At 30.3% G+C, this 19,157-nt stretch overlaps 4 protein-coding genes across 5 annotated transcripts; 1 reads left to right on the forward strand and 3 right to left on the reverse strand.

The window, feature by feature from the left end:
• Positions 1-31: 31 nt before the first annotated feature.
• Positions 32-10,230, forward strand: LOC130446993 (synaptic vesicle glycoprotein 2B-like). Its single transcript, XM_056783575.1, has 11 exons — positions 32-262; positions 2,327-2,530; positions 3,354-3,516; positions 3,572-3,747; positions 4,729-4,913; positions 4,970-5,154; positions 6,773-6,926; positions 6,985-7,099; positions 7,579-7,738; positions 8,388-8,515; positions 9,377-10,230. Exons 1-11 carry the CDS (start codon positions 205-207, stop codon positions 9,430-9,432), a joined length of 1,584 nt encoding a protein of 527 aa, XP_056639553.1. The 5' UTR covers positions 32-204; the 3' UTR covers positions 9,433-10,230.
• Positions 8,561-14,449, reverse strand: LOC130446994 (probable mitochondrial glutathione transporter SLC25A40). 2 transcript variants are annotated; one of them, XM_056783576.1, is made up of 7 exons: positions 14,202-14,449; positions 13,952-14,124; positions 13,591-13,891; positions 13,332-13,534; positions 12,792-12,873; positions 12,161-12,413; positions 8,561-10,409 (listed from the first exon to the last, which is right to left on the reverse strand). In XM_056783576.1, exons 1-6 carry the CDS (start codon positions 14,326-14,328, stop codon positions 12,169-12,171), a joined length of 1,131 nt encoding a protein of 376 aa, XP_056639554.1. In that variant the 5' UTR covers positions 14,329-14,449; the 3' UTR covers positions 8,561-10,409; positions 12,161-12,168. The 2 variants fall into 2 exon arrangements, with proteins under 2 accessions (XP_056639554.1, XP_056639555.1); XM_056783577.1 differs by lacking the exon at positions 8,561-10,409 and adding an exon at positions 11,817-12,081.
• Positions 14,450-14,571: 122 nt separating this feature from the next.
• Positions 14,572-16,900, reverse strand: LOC130447103 (uncharacterized). Its single transcript, XM_056783760.1, has 4 exons — positions 16,884-16,900; positions 15,250-15,474; positions 14,981-15,131; positions 14,572-14,880 (listed from the first exon to the last, which is right to left on the reverse strand). Exons 1-4 carry the CDS (start codon positions 16,898-16,900, stop codon positions 14,572-14,574), a joined length of 702 nt encoding a protein of 233 aa, XP_056639738.1.
• Positions 16,901-16,957: 57 nt separating this feature from the next.
• LOC130446998 (glutathione S-transferase D7-like) lies at positions 16,958-18,576 on the reverse strand. Its single transcript, XM_056783583.1, has 5 exons — positions 18,400-18,576; positions 18,218-18,276; positions 17,589-17,730; positions 17,369-17,530; positions 16,958-17,157 (listed from the first exon to the last, which is right to left on the reverse strand). Exons 1-5 carry the CDS (start codon positions 18,574-18,576, stop codon positions 17,005-17,007), a joined length of 693 nt encoding a protein of 230 aa, XP_056639561.1. The 3' UTR covers positions 16,958-17,004.
• Between the last annotated feature and the right edge of the window lie 581 nt (positions 18,577-19,157).

A 19,157-nucleotide genomic window follows, 5' to 3' on the forward strand; every position in this document is an offset into this window, starting at 1 on the left:
CGCGGCGTTCACCGAGACCGAACCAGCTGCTGATATCGATTCCATTGAGAGCGAGATCAGTAACTGCACGGCGAGTTTGCAGAATTTTAATTTTTGCTAAACTTAGAGCAAATTATTTATTTCAAAAACCGCTAAAAGTGTTTTCGCTTCCACGCCATCCCTGCATAGAAGGGATGGATTTAGTTATCCATATTTTTTCGAATAATGCCCGGAAGAACCAAGGTCCACTCATTTTCGAAACTAGAGCCAGTTGTCATACGCGGTAAGTATTTAGAAAATAAAATTTTTAACTCGACAGAATTCAACAAATTATTTGAATATAAAAAAAAATCATTTAATCGTAATAATTTTCAACTATTTTCTATTAAAAATTGAAAAAAAAATAATTTTAGTAGGGATTAATATCTTTCAGTGAAATAATGTTTACTTGGCAACGTTGTAAATTATTCGACTTATAATAAACGTGACTGTTTTTTTGAAGGTTAATTTTTATAGATTTGTAGAAATTACGAATTTCATCAACGATTAGTTAAATTGAACCAAATTTTGAAACATAATCACTATATTTTGAAATTCTTTTAAATAAATTCATTGTTTATATAATAAATGCCATAAACTAACGGAAATACATAAACCAGAAATGCACAATACTTTTGACATTTCAGGGTTATGTGGTTATGTTTGTGATAACTTTTGTGTTTTATCCTAAAATAGAGTTTCGATCTTATTTTTTACATTTGTACACAATATCGTTTTCTTCATAATAAAGAAATAAAAATACTTTATGTTCAGTACATAAAGAAAACAAGTCTATTTAAAAACAATTAAAGAAAGCAATTATGTTTGAGAGATAATTACGCCATCTACGCTTTAAAGTGACAACTCTAATGGTTTACTACTTGATCGTATCGTAGAAAACTGTAAAATATTATCGAATAATAGAGGTTGGAACTTAAACTTCTATAGATTAAAAATAACCACTATTCATTGCGAATAACCAAAAAAATTCTATACCTGTCATTTTAAGCTAATCAGATGCTTTAACTTTGACAGGCTGCTACAACAACCGGAATTTTTACTGGTTGATCTTATCGAAGAAAATTAAGAATATTTCGAATGATAGAGGTGGGAATTTATACTTCTACAGTTTCAAAATAACAAGCATAACTTTGACAGGTTGCTATGATAACCTGAATTTTCCTAAAAATTATTCGGTCGCGTGACCTAACCGCATTTCCCCGCCTAGACAGCTGTCACGTGCATTGATAGTTAGCCAAAGTAAAATGAATTAAATGTTACAGACCCGCATCGGGTCACTATATAGTGGCGTCACTCAAAGCTGATTGGTGTACTGTTTTTATGATTGACAAAATGTTTGGACTAATTTTTTTTAATTGTTTTCAACATAGAATGAAAAAAAAGTTTGTTTTATTAATTTTTGAGACTTTAACTGAATAAAAATCATTATAAATTTATTTTGTATCATTGTCAAATATCCTATTGTAATCATACAGAGGTCGGCATACATAAGTCATGCAACGCTCTCGTAAAATCGGCATAAGTCCGGCAACACTCATGAGTCTGACAACACTGACGAAAAAGATGAAAACGAAGCATGTTTAACGAATTTCAACAACAATTTTCGAACTCGTCGCTACCAAATCGTTCAACAGTGTCGAAGACGTACCAGAAATTCTTTAAAACGGGCTCTGTTGCCGACGCGCCGCGTTCTGAACAATCGGTGTCCATAACAACTAACGAAAATATGGAAACAGTAGCGCTGGTGTTAGTTGAGCAGCCGAATCGATCTGCAATGCGGCTACGTGCCAAATTTATCTGGAAGTGCACAAAGATTTACGTGGGCAACGATCCAACACTCCGTACATCCGTCATTTCATGCAAATAGGAGCTTCGCTGCACTACGGGTTATGTGTACGGGGGTACCTTAATGCTCATTTTGGAAAATGGATAGACAGACGCGGAATCGTCATGTGACCTCAAACCCTGTGTTGTCTTCCTGTAGGAATCACGCATCCTTCGCAAGACCTGCCTGTCCGCTGGGAAACGTTATGGTAAATGCATTGATCAAGATGGGTATCAATTTGAACACTTACAGTAACCCTTTATGAATCCCTTCCGTAAATTATTTTAATAAATTCACTTTGAAGCTGCATTTTTTCTTGTTAATGCAAATTTTTTGTCTGACTTATCCCGATCTCTCCCCCACAAATCAAACTTCATCATATTCAACATGTTTTTTATTAATTATAATCACAAAATTCACATTCAAAGTAGGCATTTTCTTGGGTTATCGATATTTAAACAGATGCAGAACCGGCAGATTTTGAAAGAGCCGTTTGTGCTTCTGGCTATGGAAAATTCAACATAATTTTATACTGCATCTCCACGGCGGCGGGATGGTCATCTGTTTTCGAAACAACTGCCATGTCATACGTCTTCCCAGCAGCAGAATGCGACCTCCAGCTCACACTTAATCACAAGGGACTATTGAACGCCGTTACATATGCAGGTAAGTGTGAAATTTTCCATATTTTCCTATACAATTTTATATAAATTCAGTTTAGATCGAAATATATTTGATGTGAAACGATTGTAGATTACAGTTCTTTCAATATCAATTGCAGATTATAAAAACCCTTGCCGACAATTTTGTTTGATTATGCAGTTGCACTTAATTGTGATCTTACTTGGACGAGTAAAATGTACCTGCCTGTAAGGGCGTTTGGTTTAAATAAGGTACCAGACGTGTACTGAGCTCTTTTTGTATCCCATTCGTCTATTAGAACTTCGGTACTCTATTATCAGGCATAAATAATATTGTCGCCATCGAACTATCCTTGACGATTCGGTTATTGCCATCCGTTTATTCAGTTTTTTGTGTTTAAAACCACATGATGCAATCTTTCTCACTAAACTGTGCAATTTCATTGTCTTCATTCGCCCATGGTCTAATGAACGCCAAATTTGTATTTATGAATTAAATCTCACCAAGCCACGTCACTGCTTATTACAGATTATCTGGTAGCTTCGATCAATAGTCATTTATGTTTACGATTCGATGTTTTCATTGGTAAACAGTGGAGATGTTGAGTCCACATGGACTGACGGTTTGTTAGATGTAACATTATTTTTCATTTCTTAATTTGGTACGAGTGCCGAGCGTATTTATGAAATATTGATTGTTCCTCGCATAACTGTCTTCTGCAATTGACATTGGAAGAACTCTACACGTTTTCGGTGTTAATAAAACTAATTAATTACCAATTAAAATGATTTTGTTGGTAAAAAGTGTCAATATAAACTTATGGTAGTTTTAGAGTAATTATTTCCAGGAATGATATCGAGTGCTTTTATTTGGGGCTTCTTGTGTGACACATTAGGAAGAAAAAAACTTCTAACCATCGGTTTATTGCTCGATGGTTTGTTTTTAATGATGGCAGCACTTTCCCAAAACTTCCAACTACTAATGATCGCTAAATTTCTAGGCGGATTTATGTAAGCTAAATATAAAATGAAAACAAATTTTTTTCTATATTATAGAATTTTGTAGTATCAACGGACCATTCGCAGCTTTGACGGCGTATCTATCGGAATTTCACTGTGCCAAACAACGAGCTAGAGTTCAGATGATTTTGGGAGCTATATTCAGCTTGGGAAATTTAATTTTACCTTTACTAGCGCTAATAATATTACCTTTCGATATTAAATTGAAATTGGGGAGTTTAGGTAGGATAATTTTAATAAAATCCCCATTGTACAATAGCAAAAGCGTATCTTACCTTCAAAATTTAGTTTCTCGATTCACTGACATAAATATAATAAGTCGTGTGTCTAATTAAGAAAAACACATTTTTTGCCGTGCTTGTAGAAGGATTCATCTTTTGCCCCAAAATAGGCTTCAGTTCCATCAATTGCTTCTTCATTTGAGCTGAATTACTTACCGGCGAGCATTTTTTTGACATCATCGAATAGCCAGTAGTCACTGGGTGCCAGATCTGGACTATACGATAGATGAAGTAGCAGCTCGAAGTGTAATTCGTTCAATTTAATCATCGTTGCCATCGACTTGCGAATAGGTGCATGGTCTTGGTGAAACAGTAGATTTTTCTTCGACATATGAGGTCGTTTTTCCACTAACTCTATGTAGTATTCGCTATTGGTTGTTTCCCCCTCTTGGAGAGAGAGTCGATGAACAATATTTCATACGCATCCCAAAATACTGAAGCCATAAAATTCCCAGCTGACTCTTGTGCCTTCAGATGATAATCGTTTTGATTCCGGAGTGAAGTGACGGATCCATGTTTCATCCATTATCACATATCGATGCAAAAAATCTGATGCATTACGTGGTGTAAACATGGCCAAACACTGCTCTGAATCCAAAGTGGCTTCAGTCAAATGGATGTCACTTCCTTCTTATCAATCAAAATGTCATGAAATTTCACACTTAGTCTTTTGAAAGTTGGTACTTCTTAAACGTCGTATGTATTTGACAATGGTAGTGTCATCTCAATTTTGAGGTTAATCGTGACAATTCACTCTTCTTATTTTGAATAAATGGTCTGTACCCAACTAGTGTAAAGTCATTTTCAATTTGTTTCATAATCTTTTTACGAAATATTTTCTTTTAGTTTGTTTATTTTATTATACGTAACATTTTTAATTCCCATTTATGTTTCATATTATTACAATCCGATAATTTTTCAGAATTTCATTCTTGGAATATTTATCTAATGGTGAGTTCTCTGCCGGCTATTGCCAGTGGCGTGGCTTTTATTTTCTTGCCGGAGAGTCCGAAATTTTTGATGACAATAGGTGATAACAAAAAAGCGTTGCAAGTTTTCAAAAAAGTTTATCACGTCAATACAGGATATCCGGAAGAAACTTACCCAGTATGTGATAATAAATAAATATTTTCGTAAATAAATGTTAATCTAAACGATTTTAGATTAAATATTTGGTTGACGAAGTGAATAATTTCGATATAAATCTTAGCGCTAACGACGTTACAACAATAAAAACCAATAAACAAATGTTAAAAGAAGGATTCCATCAAATTAAACCGATATTTCTACCACCACATGTCACTAAAATCGTATTAGTATTTTTACTACAATTTATGATTATGATGGGGTGAGTTTATAAACTTTTCACAGTGCGATACATAACTGTTAGATGGCGCAATCTATCATTTACAATTTACTGTCAAAAGTTTTCCAATATGGCGCCTGGTATTAGAATGTATTTTAAGGTTTTTAAAATAAATTCTTGATTTTTTTGCGATTGAACTCTAGTTATTTAAACATCTCATCGACTTTATATGTAAAATTAATTAAAAAACGAGGTGGATGATGAATTACCGTAGTCATACATCAAGAGGTTACTGACCTAAATTTACATTTACGCGCGCCATATTGAATCACGTGAGTTTGAGAGCCCAATTAGTAGTGATAAAGCGAAATGATATTTGACGTCATTATAAACATATTCATATTTCATTTTCAATGTTGACAACTATTAAATAATATTTTAGTCATAAATAGTTAAAAAAAAAATAATATTAACAAAAAGCAAAGCCTGGAACGGAAGTTAAGTTACAGTTATCGTTTAAAGGAAGACGTAGTGTTACGTCCGCAATGGAAGAGTGTGACGTCATCGCGAGAAATTGTTTCTACACTGATAAAAATGTTTGAACATCCAAAAATGAGTTAATTATATCATTACGGGCAGTTTGACCCGTTTAAAGGACTGAATATATTATTTTCGACGCCATTAAAAGTGAACAACGCTATTATATCTTGCAAATGACAGATTGTGCCATTTTGTACAATATTTTTTTTATTTAACTTACAGGATGTAATAGTAACAATGAGATTCAACTAACAAATTTTATTTCTAGGTTATGTTTATAACTCTGGTCGCATTCTTTTGTTTATATTTCGATTTTTGAAAATTTTCAAAAGATACACATAGAAAAAGTCTTTTATATGTTTATTTTCCACATTGTTTAATACGAGGATGATCAGATTTTGATTATTTAATATTTTTCCTACTGTTCTCTACCTCCTTCACAGAATTTTGAACTAAATAAAACAAATTACTTGATAGGTACCATTTTTAACGAACATGTTAACATATAAAGTATAATTTGAATTAAAATATTATTACAATGAAAATAGAAAATATATTCGTCAAATACTTAGTGATTTGATAAAAAAATTGAGAATTTTAAAACTTCGCTGTTGGCAACGTTGTGCTCCATTATATTTCGTGACCGTAGTTGTTTAATATCTAGACGGACGCGACTATCTCGATAGAGATGGGAGGAATCAGCAACTGGAACTGTTATTCACAATACTAACGTAACAAGTCGCGCCATTTTATACAAATTTTTTACTTACTATAATACAGTGTAATATCAACAATGAGAATCAATTAACAACTAATTTTTAGGGGTTTTTATTAATAGAAAGTTGACATAGAATGATATTATAAACTTCTAAAAGTGTTAAAACAATTATAACAGTTTGAACTAACGTTTTTATCTATTTTTTTGTGATTTTTCACAATTTTAATTACCTAATATTGATATCTACTTTTTAAATTCTAAAACTCTCTGTTTGGTTTGTTTTTTTGACATTTTCGAACTTAAACTACACAAAAAAACTAAAACTGGAGTAAATAAAATAATTAGAAATACAATTGACGTTATTAACTGCACCTCTCGGCTAAAAGAAACTAATTCTTTTAGTTTAAATACTTTGAGGTTATGGTTACCTCAAATTTACCAAGCCATGAACGATTATCAGTATTATAACAACAAAAGTGCCACATTATGCGAAACTTTGGAAATATTTCAACCAAAGACTGAAATTTTTAATACAACAGTATCGACATGTCAAATAGTGAGTAGAAAAACGTCCGATAAAAATTTTTTTTCCTCTTCTTTTCTATTAATTTTAGAACTCTAATAATACCGAAGTGTACACGAATTCTATGATAGTGGCTACTACGAGTATAATTGGTTACATAACCGCAGGAACTTTGATAAATTCTTTAGGAAAGAAGACATTACTAGGTTAGTTTTATATTTATGCAATCTAGCAATGGCAGCCGTGGGGTAAACAATCAACTTCCTCTTACATACTCGTGTTAGCTTCTCTATTTTTTTTTTTTCAATAGTGAGATTTGTTTTGTATTATTTTCAAGAGTTTTAATGAGAACCCATTTTCCACAAATTTCCAATATACTTGTTTACCGCTTTCCTACTCTAAGCACAGGACTAACATAGTTGAAAAGAAACCCACAAAACCACGTTTCCCTGAGAAAAATTCGCCTTCTTCAAGTAGAAAGTCTCAAAGAAGCCCTTTTGGAATAAAACTGGATATAATAAGGTATAAAATCCAACAAATAATTTCAAAAACCAAGCAAAAACTTCTGACAAAAGCTTTTGTTTAACCCACAGCGACCATTTTGAGAATGGGCATCAATTGATTTCAACAATTCGTTAGATTGCTAAATTATTAGATTAGATTTACGTAACCAATGTCGTTTTAGGTATTTTAGGGTTTATTTCCGGTTCTATGGCGATGATGTTGTATTTTTCTGAAAACGTAGCTTCCACCATAGCATTTTCTGCGATGTTCGTAACTTTCGGTAGTATTGGAATAAATGTTATATTGGCAGTTGTTGTAGATCTTACCCCTACGTCATTACGGTCAGTATACAATTTATTTATACTCTATTTTATAAATTTTCTACAATATTGTTCAAAACATATATTAAAAATATTTTTAATGGACACTTAAGACTTTAAACCACATGTGGCAACGTGGTTTCTTCACATTTTAATTATTATTGGAAGAATCCTTGAAGTACACTACACACTTTTATGGCGTTTCGTTTCTAATTTTAAAAATTAAAAGTATATAAAATAAATAATTTAAAAAAAAAACATTAATTTTTGATGTATTTGTAATAATTATACCGAGCATAACATAAACAAAAATATGCAACGAAAAAATTTTGAGGTAAAGTGTTATTAATACACCATATTTTAAACGATTGATTAATCGCTTTAACCGTTAGTCTGTGTTTCGTAGATTACCTTGTTGCCTAATTTCCATTTCAAATATAATATTCTAATATTTATCAAATTGATAAAAATACGTAAACGTCAATGGTCTTACGTCATATTGAAATTGACATAACAGTTTCCATGTTGAATAAAATGGAATAAAATTTAATAAATATCTCTAGCAATTATGGCGTAACTTTAATTATATTTTTACTAAAATCTATTGAAAATAATATTAATAGACGTTATTAATATTTTGAAATAAAAAAATAGTGAATGACGCTTTTAGTGCCATGGCAGTTTCTCTAACGATGATGTTTGGCAGATTTGGTGCCGCCATTGGGAATTTGATTTTTCCTTACCTTTTAGAATCGGGATGTGCACCACCGTTTTTCTCCGTCGGATCTGTGATGATTGGTAAGTTTCTCATTATAAAAACGTCGAATATTCAGGAATTACCTTGATTTATACACAATTTATTTCACACGACGTTAACACAGATACTTCGCTGACAGACACATACGACTGAGATTATATACTCGACTGAGGTTATCACAGATCACACTGTGTGGTCTGTGGAGGTTATACTGATCTCAGACGAATACTTTAAACACCAACGGTCATAATTCGACAATGGATTATGCTTAAAATGCATCGTTGTCTAATTGACTCCGATGAAAGCAATGATCATGTAAAATTTATTTGCCCAATACGAAGCTTTGTGATCTATGTTGTTTATTAAAAAAAAGATAAAATTTTCAAAACTATTTTAAATATTTTATTAGAATAAATTCACCGATCCATAAAAACTTTTTTTCTATTTCACTAAATGGTATTTACTTAGGGTTAAATGGATACTACGACCTCGAAAACGCTAAGCTAACATGTTTTTATTATGACCCTAAACCGGTCACACTTTGGATACGGTTTTTATTGTAATATAAAATAAAATTTTTGAGGAATAAAGTTTTTTCAACTCTCTCATGAATAATAACTTGATTAAAAATATTAATATAATAAATATGTTTATTATATGCTTTGAATATTAAATAATAGTTTGGATAGGATAGCGCATAAAATTGAAATAAACCAACAACATTTGGCAACGTTGTGCTTTGTTATATTTCGTGACCGTGGTTGTTTAATATCTAGACGGACGCGACTAACTCGTTAGAGATGGGAGGAATCGATAACTGGAACTATTATACTTGAACTTAACCTATATTTTCACTATTTGAGCATAAAATATATTTTCAAAATCCGTATTTTACGTTTCAGGCTGTGCTTTCTTGGCATACTTCCTTCCAAATACGGATATGAAAGCATTGCTATAAGAAATTTGTATTTAAATAAGATAAATTTGATTCAAAAATTCTATATGGTTATAATTTCAAACATATCTTATTGGTTAATTTGCAAATCTCTATAAAAAGATTTGTTATGTATTGGTTAAGCCTTCCGTCGTTTTTTTTATGATTATCAATAATAAATTAACAAAATTTGAATCAAATTTATAAACTTTTAGGATCGTTTTTCATGTGAAAAAAAATGTTCTTATTTATATCTTATACAATGTTCGTTTCAGAAAAACAAATATACTCCATCTTTTGACTGACTTTTTATAAGTCATATTTGACAGTTACCTTTTTATTGGTAGCACACTACGATTACTACATATTGACATTTCAATCACTCGGTTATAATCTAATCTGAAAATTGATTATTTTTTCATTTCATTTTGAATACTGTTTCTAATTTATGTAATATTAAAATTAAAACCACTATTTTATAATTTTGAATTAACTTTATGGCGAAAAAAACCTTTTTTGAACATCGATAGAATTCGATTACTTAAGAATCGAATGATGGTTTCGAATTCAATAAAATGTCAATGTCAACAATCAACTAACTTAAATTTGTATCAAAATGCACGTCTAAAAATAGATTTTTTCATTCAGAAACGGTCCTAAAAGAGACGATAGATGTAAGTAAATTCTATATATCACTCATCGTAAAACAATATTAATTAAAATTATTTTTTAATGTAGACAATATGTATTTTCATTACATTTATTTATTTACCTTACACATAAATGTCTTTCTGTATAACGTGAAATAAAGGATCCTTATAATAATTTATTTTTATCACAATCCCCAAATATCACCTTTTTAACCAGTGATGTAGTAATAAAATTACATATTTACCCATATTATCAGTTCAAAAAGTGAATTGAAAATACGCCGTCTTAGCCACGAGTCTAACCTCAAATTTCTCAGTCATCTGTCATATATACTGAACTGAGTTATTTCCCTAAAACAAAAGTTGATGCCGGTAATGACGTAGGTAAATAACTAATTCATCTGATTTCACTAGAATTTAAAGGGCTACACTTAAATATATTCAAATTACCTGAGATTTCATGCAAAAGGAAAGCTACTTATTGCAACCTACTTGATTTACTGTCACTCATTGTTTTAGCTCCCACCTCTATCTTATATAACTGCCACTGTTGCAAAACATATACATATTTAGTGAATATTCTGTGCTGTTATTCATTGTTGTAGTTCTTGTATACATAATTTATGACAAATCGGTATTGACGTTTAGATCTCTAGATGGCGATGATTTTGTCAGATCAAAAAACATGTGAACTATTTAAATATTGGTAATCCATGTTATATAAAACCTATTCCTGCGCTTGCTTAGTATGTAGATGTTACCAAATTTAAACGGACGCCATTTTTTAGAAGCCATTATTTTTATTGAGGCGCGTGTTTTCGTGATTATTAATTTAAATAGAACTCAATATGTTTGTATAGAATAGTGAAGTGTGTTATTTGTGATTGTGAGAATAGGAATGATAAAAAAAGTGCCAGGATTATGGTTTTACAGGTAAGACTAGATTAATATTAGATTGGTTCCATTACAAACTAAACGAAATGTTATTCTTTAAATTTATGATACTTTTAGTACTTATTTCTGAAAACAATAAATTATACAGAAAAAATTTAATCGGGTTTATTCTAATTTAGTAGTAAAATTTCCAAAAATAGTCTGAACATACACTCTTAAAAAGTGTAAATACCATTGGCGTAGTTAATTAAAGTGATATTTCCGTTGGCAATATATTAAAAACTCTTTCTTACGCTGATGATATAAGTACAATGATTCAATTTAATATATTCTATATCATTTTAAAGTTTTTTTCAAATCTGAAATGTGACCTTCCTTTACAAGGTATACCCATAACGTTAATAATACTATATCTTTCATTCGTTCTTGACTCCTAAATAATGAAAATTAAGCTAGTTTTAAACATTACAATTATTGAAAAAAGTTGAGAGTCTCAAATTTACCCTGTACTCCACCACTGGTAGTAGATAATTGAAACCAGTTTATAACAGGATATGATATTTAGTACGCGTCCATTTTTCTTTCCAGTCTAAGGTTAATTTGAACTACTAATGTCAAATTTGTCATATATTACTGTCAAATTCAAATTGTATTAATGGCGCGAAATTCAAATGCTCTTTTGCGATACCATTGCATCATAACACTTAGTCTCTGAAGATGACAATTTAGTAGTCAAAACGCGCGTTAAACAGTATAAAAGTGATGAATATGTAAATAGTGTGGTCAGAAAGTAATATTGTATAAAATAGGTGTCTATTTCCATCAATATTTTTCAAATTGTAACATTGAGTTTTTCCATTTCTATTTTTGTTAATTTGTTTTTTAAAGAATCTTTTAAAGATTGAAAAATAAAACAAACGTTAAGATGGATAATATATCATTTTATTTTTTGACTTTTTTAGAATAAGATATGTATTATCTTAAAAACTATCTGTACGATTACAACAAATTCCAAAAAGTCGTTTAATGATTCATTAATAAAGAATCTAATATCACAGATTTTGTAAGAATTCTTTGCATTCTTTGGTACATGCTTCAGATATACCATTTTCACGATGAAACTGATTTTCTGTAAGATAAAATGAAATAAGACATACTACGAGTGATAAATCCATCACAAACTCGAATTAAACAGAAATTTTACTAACCTATAATTTTACCTTTCGTCGCTAGAAACATAACTGGGTGTATGTGTAACATTTGACCCTTCATCATGTTGGTGACCTAATTTATTGAAAAAAACTTTTCCGTATTCAAATGTAGATATCATTATGGCACAAGCAGGTGCTACTTTTATAAGTCTCGGTGCTAATCCTGTGAAAAGTCCTTTGACACCATGTTTGGCCTTTATCTGACGTATAACGTCGATGGTTGAACGATTCTTTTTCGTTTTATCACCAGCTGATAACAGAAAAAAAATCGATTATTTGAAATTGAAATTTTCAGAATTGTTTGTACTAAACAGTTTAACTACAACAGCACCAATAGCGTCTGGTCTCTCGAGCCGGATTTGACCCATGATAGGTGAACATACACTTAATTGGAGATGTCAAATCTGTATGCATAGACCGTAACATGTATGGCTTACTGAACGCATTATATTGTTTATAAAAATGTTTTTAATTTTGTGAATATTTGATTAAATCCAAGTCGACGGACTGCAAATATTGAAATGATGCATAAGGACGCAGCAGAACTATTCAGACACCTATAATCACAGATGTTTTTCCAAGAAATTCCTCCTCAGACAAATCAAATATATTTTAAAACTAAACTTACCGTTGTACAAATTTGTTTCACCAAATTCGATTTGTTGATGTGTTTTAACGACATCGAAAGGGGTAGTTACAGATGCTGCAACCTAAGAAACAATAATAGATTTGGTAATTTAATTTAATGGTGATGTAATTTATGTAATTAGATATATATATATATATATATATATTATAAAAATACAGTATATATATATATATATATATATATATATATATATATATATATATATATATATATATATATATATATATATATATATATATATAATATTACCTATAAAACAATAATAATGAATTAAACATAATTTAGAAGAAATAGTTTCAATGAATTGCTCATGAGAAGTATAAAACAAGAATTTGATATATCAATAATCAATTTAATACCAACAGTGAGAAGCTATGAGTATAAGTTGACCAATAATCTACCATATTTTTGTTTATTTTAATTTCCCACTCAAAAAACTTGTTGCTCATAATTTTTTTAATCGAAATATATCAAAAAAAAAATTACTATAAAACTTGAAAGTGTATGTAGGTTACTTACCGTACCGGCAAAAGCACCAGCACAAAAACTGACCCAAAATGAAGGTTTACTATCCGTAACACCCATAACCGATTTAATTGTTTCGTAATTCATCCAATAAATAGCAGAAAATGGAACATCCCTATATAAAGTTGGAAATATTCCTCTCCACAAACCAATCAATCCATCTTGTTTCACTAGGGTTTTTAAAGCCTGATTCAATTCTAAAATCCAGTATCAACAAAATTATAACATCACCTTTGAATATTCATAAACTTACCTAAATAGCTCAGTTTCTGAGACTGCATTTTAGTACGGAATAATTCCAATGGGCTAACTAGAGATACAGATATTATCCTAGCCACACCTCCAGAAACTAAAGGTATCCATAATGGCGTTTGAATTTGGTAGACATTAACGTTTTTAATTTTTTCTCTATATTTATCTTTAAAATGATTCTTTAATTGTTCGTATACTACAAAATAAACTATAGTTGCCGGCAATGCTAATACTAAAGTTGGACTGAGGCCACTCCATAACGATAAAATTCCTTCATTTCGACTAATTTTAATAAAAGCATCCTTAAATTTAAAAACAAAATCGAATATTTTCATATTTAATAAGATATAATAAAAACTTACAATTGTACCATTGAAATGACTAGGTCGCTGCAACCATCTACTATTGGGGTCATCAGGACTGCAGCTACAAAAGTGATCCATTAATCCATTACAGTACAAAAAGCATTTCGTTTGGCCTTGTGATATTTTTTGTTGGGCTTGCAACCGGATTTTAACCACATCTAATGGTGTAACTGTAACAATAAAAAGTTATATATCGTTATTTATTACTAAAAAAATATTTTATCGGCAAGGAACGATGTGTACTTACCAAATAATGATGTAATAATTGCTCCTGTACATGAGGCAGCGGCTTGCTGTAAAGGAGTTATTCTATGTGCACGATCATCGTAATCTATAGGCACTTCTAAATCTTGCGTAGAATCATTTGTAGACATTTTTTATCATTTGCTAAAGACTGCTATTTCAAAAAAATCAATTTTTATATAAAAAACATTTTCAAATTTAAGATACACATGCTGACCGACCCTCAAATGTCAAGTGTGTCAAGTATTAATTGAAAATGTTAACGTTCGAATGATAATCGATTATTTTATCGATACTTTCATTCACTACTAAAAAAGTTTGGAAAATATGAAAGAAATAGACTATAAGATGATGGTAGGATGCTTTATTTTCAATTATAAATATACCAAATCATTATAATTCCAATTTGGAATATACTGTCGTTTTAATAACTTATGTGGATTAGGTAATTTTAATCTAACTATTTGTAGTGTCATTTTTTCTTCTTCGGGAAACGAACCGTTTATTTGAAATGCTTGTAGCGAGAAATTTTCTGGACTAGTAGCGTTGATAACGTCCGATTTAAAACGAATGGGAAACGTAGCTATGGTATCTCTCTGATATTCGTGCTTTATGACTATCCCTATTCTATCTGTTTCATCAAAACTGTGTATAACGTAGTTAATCACGTCATGTAAGCTAACCTGAAAAATAAAACAACAATTTTTCGTTTTACGAGTATTGAAATAATTCCTTGTATTTTTTAATAGAGATGTGAGTCCATGGAACAGTTTATAAACTTACTTGTAACCAAGTTATAAACGGTACATAATCTTTACGGCGCTTGAATGCGAATATTATTCTTCTTTCTACTATATTTAATTGATCTACTTCCCTCTCGTTCTCACCGAATTTCATAAAATGTTCGTATTCTACTAGTAAAGTAGAAAAATGTCTGAAATATTAATAATTTCAATCAATTTAATCTGAAGTCATTGCAATGATGTTGATTTGGTTGCCTATCTTGTGGGACTATTTACAATGTAAAAAATTTTAAAAATACTATACATTACCTAAATATTTCTTCTCTATTCACCATAGTACTAAATTCGTCGTTTTCGTATTCTATTCTAACGGCATCGATGACTCGTTGTAATAATTTATACAATTGTAGATCTTCGTTTGTTATATGCTCATTTTCGAAAACTATTTTACAATTTATCGCATAATCCGCCATTTTGATTTCGTCCGAAGATCTAAAAGAACCTTCGGCGAACATATGTAAAAGTGCGGACGTGCTAAAATTGTTCAGAAATTTAATAAAAAATCTCATTCTTTAACTTTAACAACAAAAAATTGAAATAATGTCATTTGAATACGAAAAAATTGATGGATATTTAATTACTATTAGATTTAAATTAGGAAAAGTTCCAAAAATTCTTCAAATTGATATTTAATGGCATCTTTAAACAGCTCGGTTTGTTCATTAGGAAAATTTCGTAGTTAAACAATTAATTGATTATTTTTGTATTTCTTTAACTCTTTCTTTCAATTTTACACTTTATTGTATAGAAAAATAAAAAACATTATGGCAATGCTAGTAGTACGTAAATAGTTAGAGATGAGAAATTCTATTTGCAATCTTATAAGTTTGAAAATAACAGTTTTTGAACCCAGATTCTAACTAAATTATTTTCAAACTAACTCAGATGCAAGAGAAAACTCCCATCTCTACACATATCTACGTAATAATACAGTTTCTGACGATTCTACCAGGGTTGCCGCGATTTGTGAAAACAAAACACTTTTCTAAATAAGTTTTAGTAATACTTAAATAGATAGAGATGAGAAATTCTATTTGCAATCTTATAAGTTTGAAAATAACAGTTTTTGAACCCAGATTCTAACTAAATTATTTTCAAACTAACTCAGATGCAAGAGAAAACTCCCATCTCTACACATATCTACGTAATAATACAGTTTCTAACGATTCTACCAGGGTTGCCACGATTTGTGAAAACAAATCACTTTTCAAAATAAGTTTTAATAATACTTTTAGTAATACTTAAATAGATAGAGATGAGAAATTCTATTTGCAATCTTATAAGTTTGAAAATAACAGTTTTTGAACCCAGATTCTAACTAAATATTTGTTTTTAAACTAACTTAGATGCAAGTAGAAATTCCCATCTCTACACATACATTTTCTGTCTCTTAACCTGCATTTTATTAAAAATATTTTCAAACTATCTCCGGTACAACTGGGAACTACCATCTCTTTACATATCCACGTAATAATACAGTTTCCTACGATTCTACCAGGCTTACCGTTGTAAAATCCAAACGGTCTTTCAACACAGATTTTATCTAAATTATTTTCAATCTATCTCAGGTGCAAGTAGAAATTCCCATCTCTATTCATCTCTAAGTAAATACCTATTACAGGTTCCTAGGGTTCTACCAGTGTTGCCACGAGTTGGAAAAACAAAGCAGACGCATAAAAAAGAGCGTCATATTAAATGAGAGGTGAATAATAAAAATAATTCAGAGCTAATTTTCTTAAACCAATATCTTGTATTATTTATTTGCTCCAACCCTCGACTACGTTATTTACATTCGAATAGAATCTGATAAATTAGACTTAAGATATGGCAACGTTTGATTAGTGAGCTAGTGCTCATTTGTCTTCAAGTGAATTTCACATTACCTTTTCATAGCTGTCATCTATTAAATCTTTGTCGAATCTTGTGATTGGGAAAAATAAAACGAAAAATATTTGTGATAATATATTTCTAAACTAATATAATTGACGTGGCTTACGTCACATTCTAAGCGTTTACTTTAGTTTTAAACACATGTCCAAAAGCATCAGAACCTGCTTGCATTATTTCTTCGTAACCGAATTGAGAAAGAGCATTTTTTGTCCTTTCAAACCATTGCCATAAATTGGGGTAGCTTTGCAAATCGTAAATACCAGCAGCCTAAACAATTGTTAATAATAATTAATATAAATTGTTAGCGTTTTGAATAGAAAATACACGGACATTTCTAGTGAGAAACCTAACCTCATTTTATAGATAGCGTATTACGAAAAATGTTTTTTTAATTTAATTACTCGTTGATAAAATTAATTTAGATATTTTTTTTGTAGTTTTTTTTGTGTGAATATAATTTTGCAATACAAAAACATACCACAATGTTGCCTAAAGTACTATGAATAGCAATATCGGCAACTGTCATATTTTCTCCTGCCAACCATTTAGATTCTTTTAAGAAATTATTTAAATAATCGAAAGCCTCCTTCAATTTTTCTTTATCCTGTTCATCTACTGTTCCACCCATCATAAGAGCGAACTATAAACAAAAAAAAATGTCTAGAGGTGGGATTTTTAAGTAATTAGAAAACACGTACGTGCGTTGCAGCGAATCTAGGTAACAGCGTAGACGTCCCAAAATTCAACATTTGATTTACGATTGCTCCCTTTTTGTTATCCTTCGGAAACAACTTGTCATCTTTTCCGTACTGATCAACTAAATATTTCAAAATCGCGTTACTACAAAAACACATTTATTTGTATTACTGTTGTATAGGCAACCACACATACATGTGTAATAGGAGTTGCATATACTATTTCATAAGGACTTTTCGCAAACTATGATCGTGATCTAAATGCACAGATCACGTTCAAAGTTGTACAGAAACTGACAGAGTTGATCGTGTAGTACGATATGGTTTTCGTATTTGTCTATGGTTTCTTGAAATTTACAAAAAATTAATAATAATGTATCATATAACTAAATAAATATCATTGAAGAATTCTTGTAGATCATGTTTTTAATTTGAATATTCCATAGAAAATTGAACGCGATGTACGGAAATTATGATTTAAAAATCTCGTTCTGTATTAGGGTCTGCAATCAGTTGATAGGTGATCTTTTGAACCGGGGTTATAGTTTTCGAAAAGTCCTATAGGTGTTGTTAATTATAAAGGAGTGAAAAAACACGATTGTAAATTAATTATGAAAAATTTTGAAATTTACCTTTCGCTCAAGATGAATCCGTCGTCATTAATAGTTGGGATGGTATGTAAGGGATTTACCTTAATCAAAACAAATATAATGAGTTTATTAATTATACATTAATGCTATTTATTATCTTAATAGGTTATTTCGATACCGAAAGAGAAGTAATTAAGAAAAAGTGAAGCTTTATATTTATTCACCTTTATAAATTCTGGCTTAAATTGCTCTCCGTTTAGTATATTTATAGTTTTTATATTGGTTTTAAGTCCCAAGGTTTTCATTAGTAATAAAACGCTCCTCGAAGGGGGACTCATAGTGAAAAAATAAATATCTATAGCGTGATTTGACATTTTCCCATCGAATATCCTGAAAATCATATTTTCAATAAGTATAAAAGCTTATTTCGATGTAATATGCATAATTAATTAATTTCTAAATAACAAACATTATGTATTATAGGCCGATATATGAGGATTTGAAATTGCATTATTCTGTAAAAGTTCCGAAAAGTTAATTTCTTGCACAACAAATCGTTTATTTGAGTTTTTTGTAGCAAATATCTGGAAAAATGTGAAAAACCCTTGCAAAGTTGTGTGGTTTGACAGTATGACTGTCGTTTTTTCATGTTTAGTTCGATGAATTGACTGTATTTAACTGGAATTTTGTCTTTTCTTAACGTTTGATTTTCGTTTCCAAATCAAACAAGACAAAAAACTAATTGAACGGGAGTTTAAGAAAAGTTTCCGACCTAAATAGAGAAACAACAACAGATGTTCAAGATAAAGCAAAAGCTAAAATCACTTACGTTGTCAAACATTTTGTTTTTAATTATATAAGAAGGATTTTAAGGAATAAACGTTGTGTTATTTCTAAGAATAAAAATTTTCATTTCTAATCATTCAAATTTAACGAGATTGTTTTCATCTATCTATTTAATAACTAGTTTCTTAAAAATACA

Source organism: Diorhabda sublineata, chromosome 7 (assembly GCF_026230105.1).
Source record: "Diorhabda sublineata isolate icDioSubl1.1 chromosome 7, icDioSubl1.1, whole genome shotgun sequence".
Classification (NCBI taxonomy): Eukaryota; Metazoa; Arthropoda; class Insecta; order Coleoptera; family Chrysomelidae; genus Diorhabda; species Diorhabda sublineata.

Coding starts and splice junctions, on each gene's coding strand:
- LOC130446993 (XM_056783575.1), top strand. CDS start 205: ATGCCCGGAAGAACCAAGGTCCACTCATTTTCGAAACTAGAGCCAGTT. Junction 4,914..4,969: donor ATCCGGAAGAAACTTACCCA/GTATGTGATAAT, acceptor AAACGATTTTAG/ATTAAATATTTGGTTGACGA. Junction 6,927..6,984: donor CAGTATCGACATGTCAAATA/GTGAGTAGAAAA, acceptor TATTAATTTTAG/AACTCTAATAATACCGAAGT.
- LOC130446994 (XM_056783576.1), bottom strand. CDS start 14,328: ATGTCTACAAATGATTCTACGCAAGATTTAGAAGTGCCTATAGATTAC. Junction 14,125..14,201: donor AATTATTACATCATTATTTG/GTAAGTACACAT, acceptor TTATTGTTACAG/TTACACCATTAGATGTGGTT. Junction 13,535..13,590: donor TCAGAAACTGAGCTATTTAG/GTAAGTTTATGA, acceptor ACTGGATTTTAG/AATTGAATCAGGCTTTAAAA.
- LOC130447103 (XM_056783760.1), bottom strand. Junction 15,132..15,249: donor AATAGAGAAGAAATATTTAG/GTAATGTATAGT, acceptor TTAATATTTCAG/ACATTTTTCTACTTTACTAG. Junction 14,881..14,980: donor CGTTTATAACTTGGTTACAA/GTAAGTTTATAA, acceptor TTTATTTTTCAG/GTTAGCTTACATGACGTGAT.
- LOC130446998 (XM_056783583.1), bottom strand. CDS start 18,576: ATGATTTTCAGGATATTCGATGGGAAAATGTCAAATCACGCTATAGAT. Junction 17,531..17,588: donor CTAGATTCGCTGCAACGCAC/GTACGTGTTTTC, acceptor TTTTGTTTATAG/TTCGCTCTTATGATGGGTGG. Junction 17,158..17,368: donor GTACTTTAGGCAACATTGTG/GTATGTTTTTGT, acceptor ACAATTGTTTAG/GCTGCTGGTATTTACGATTT.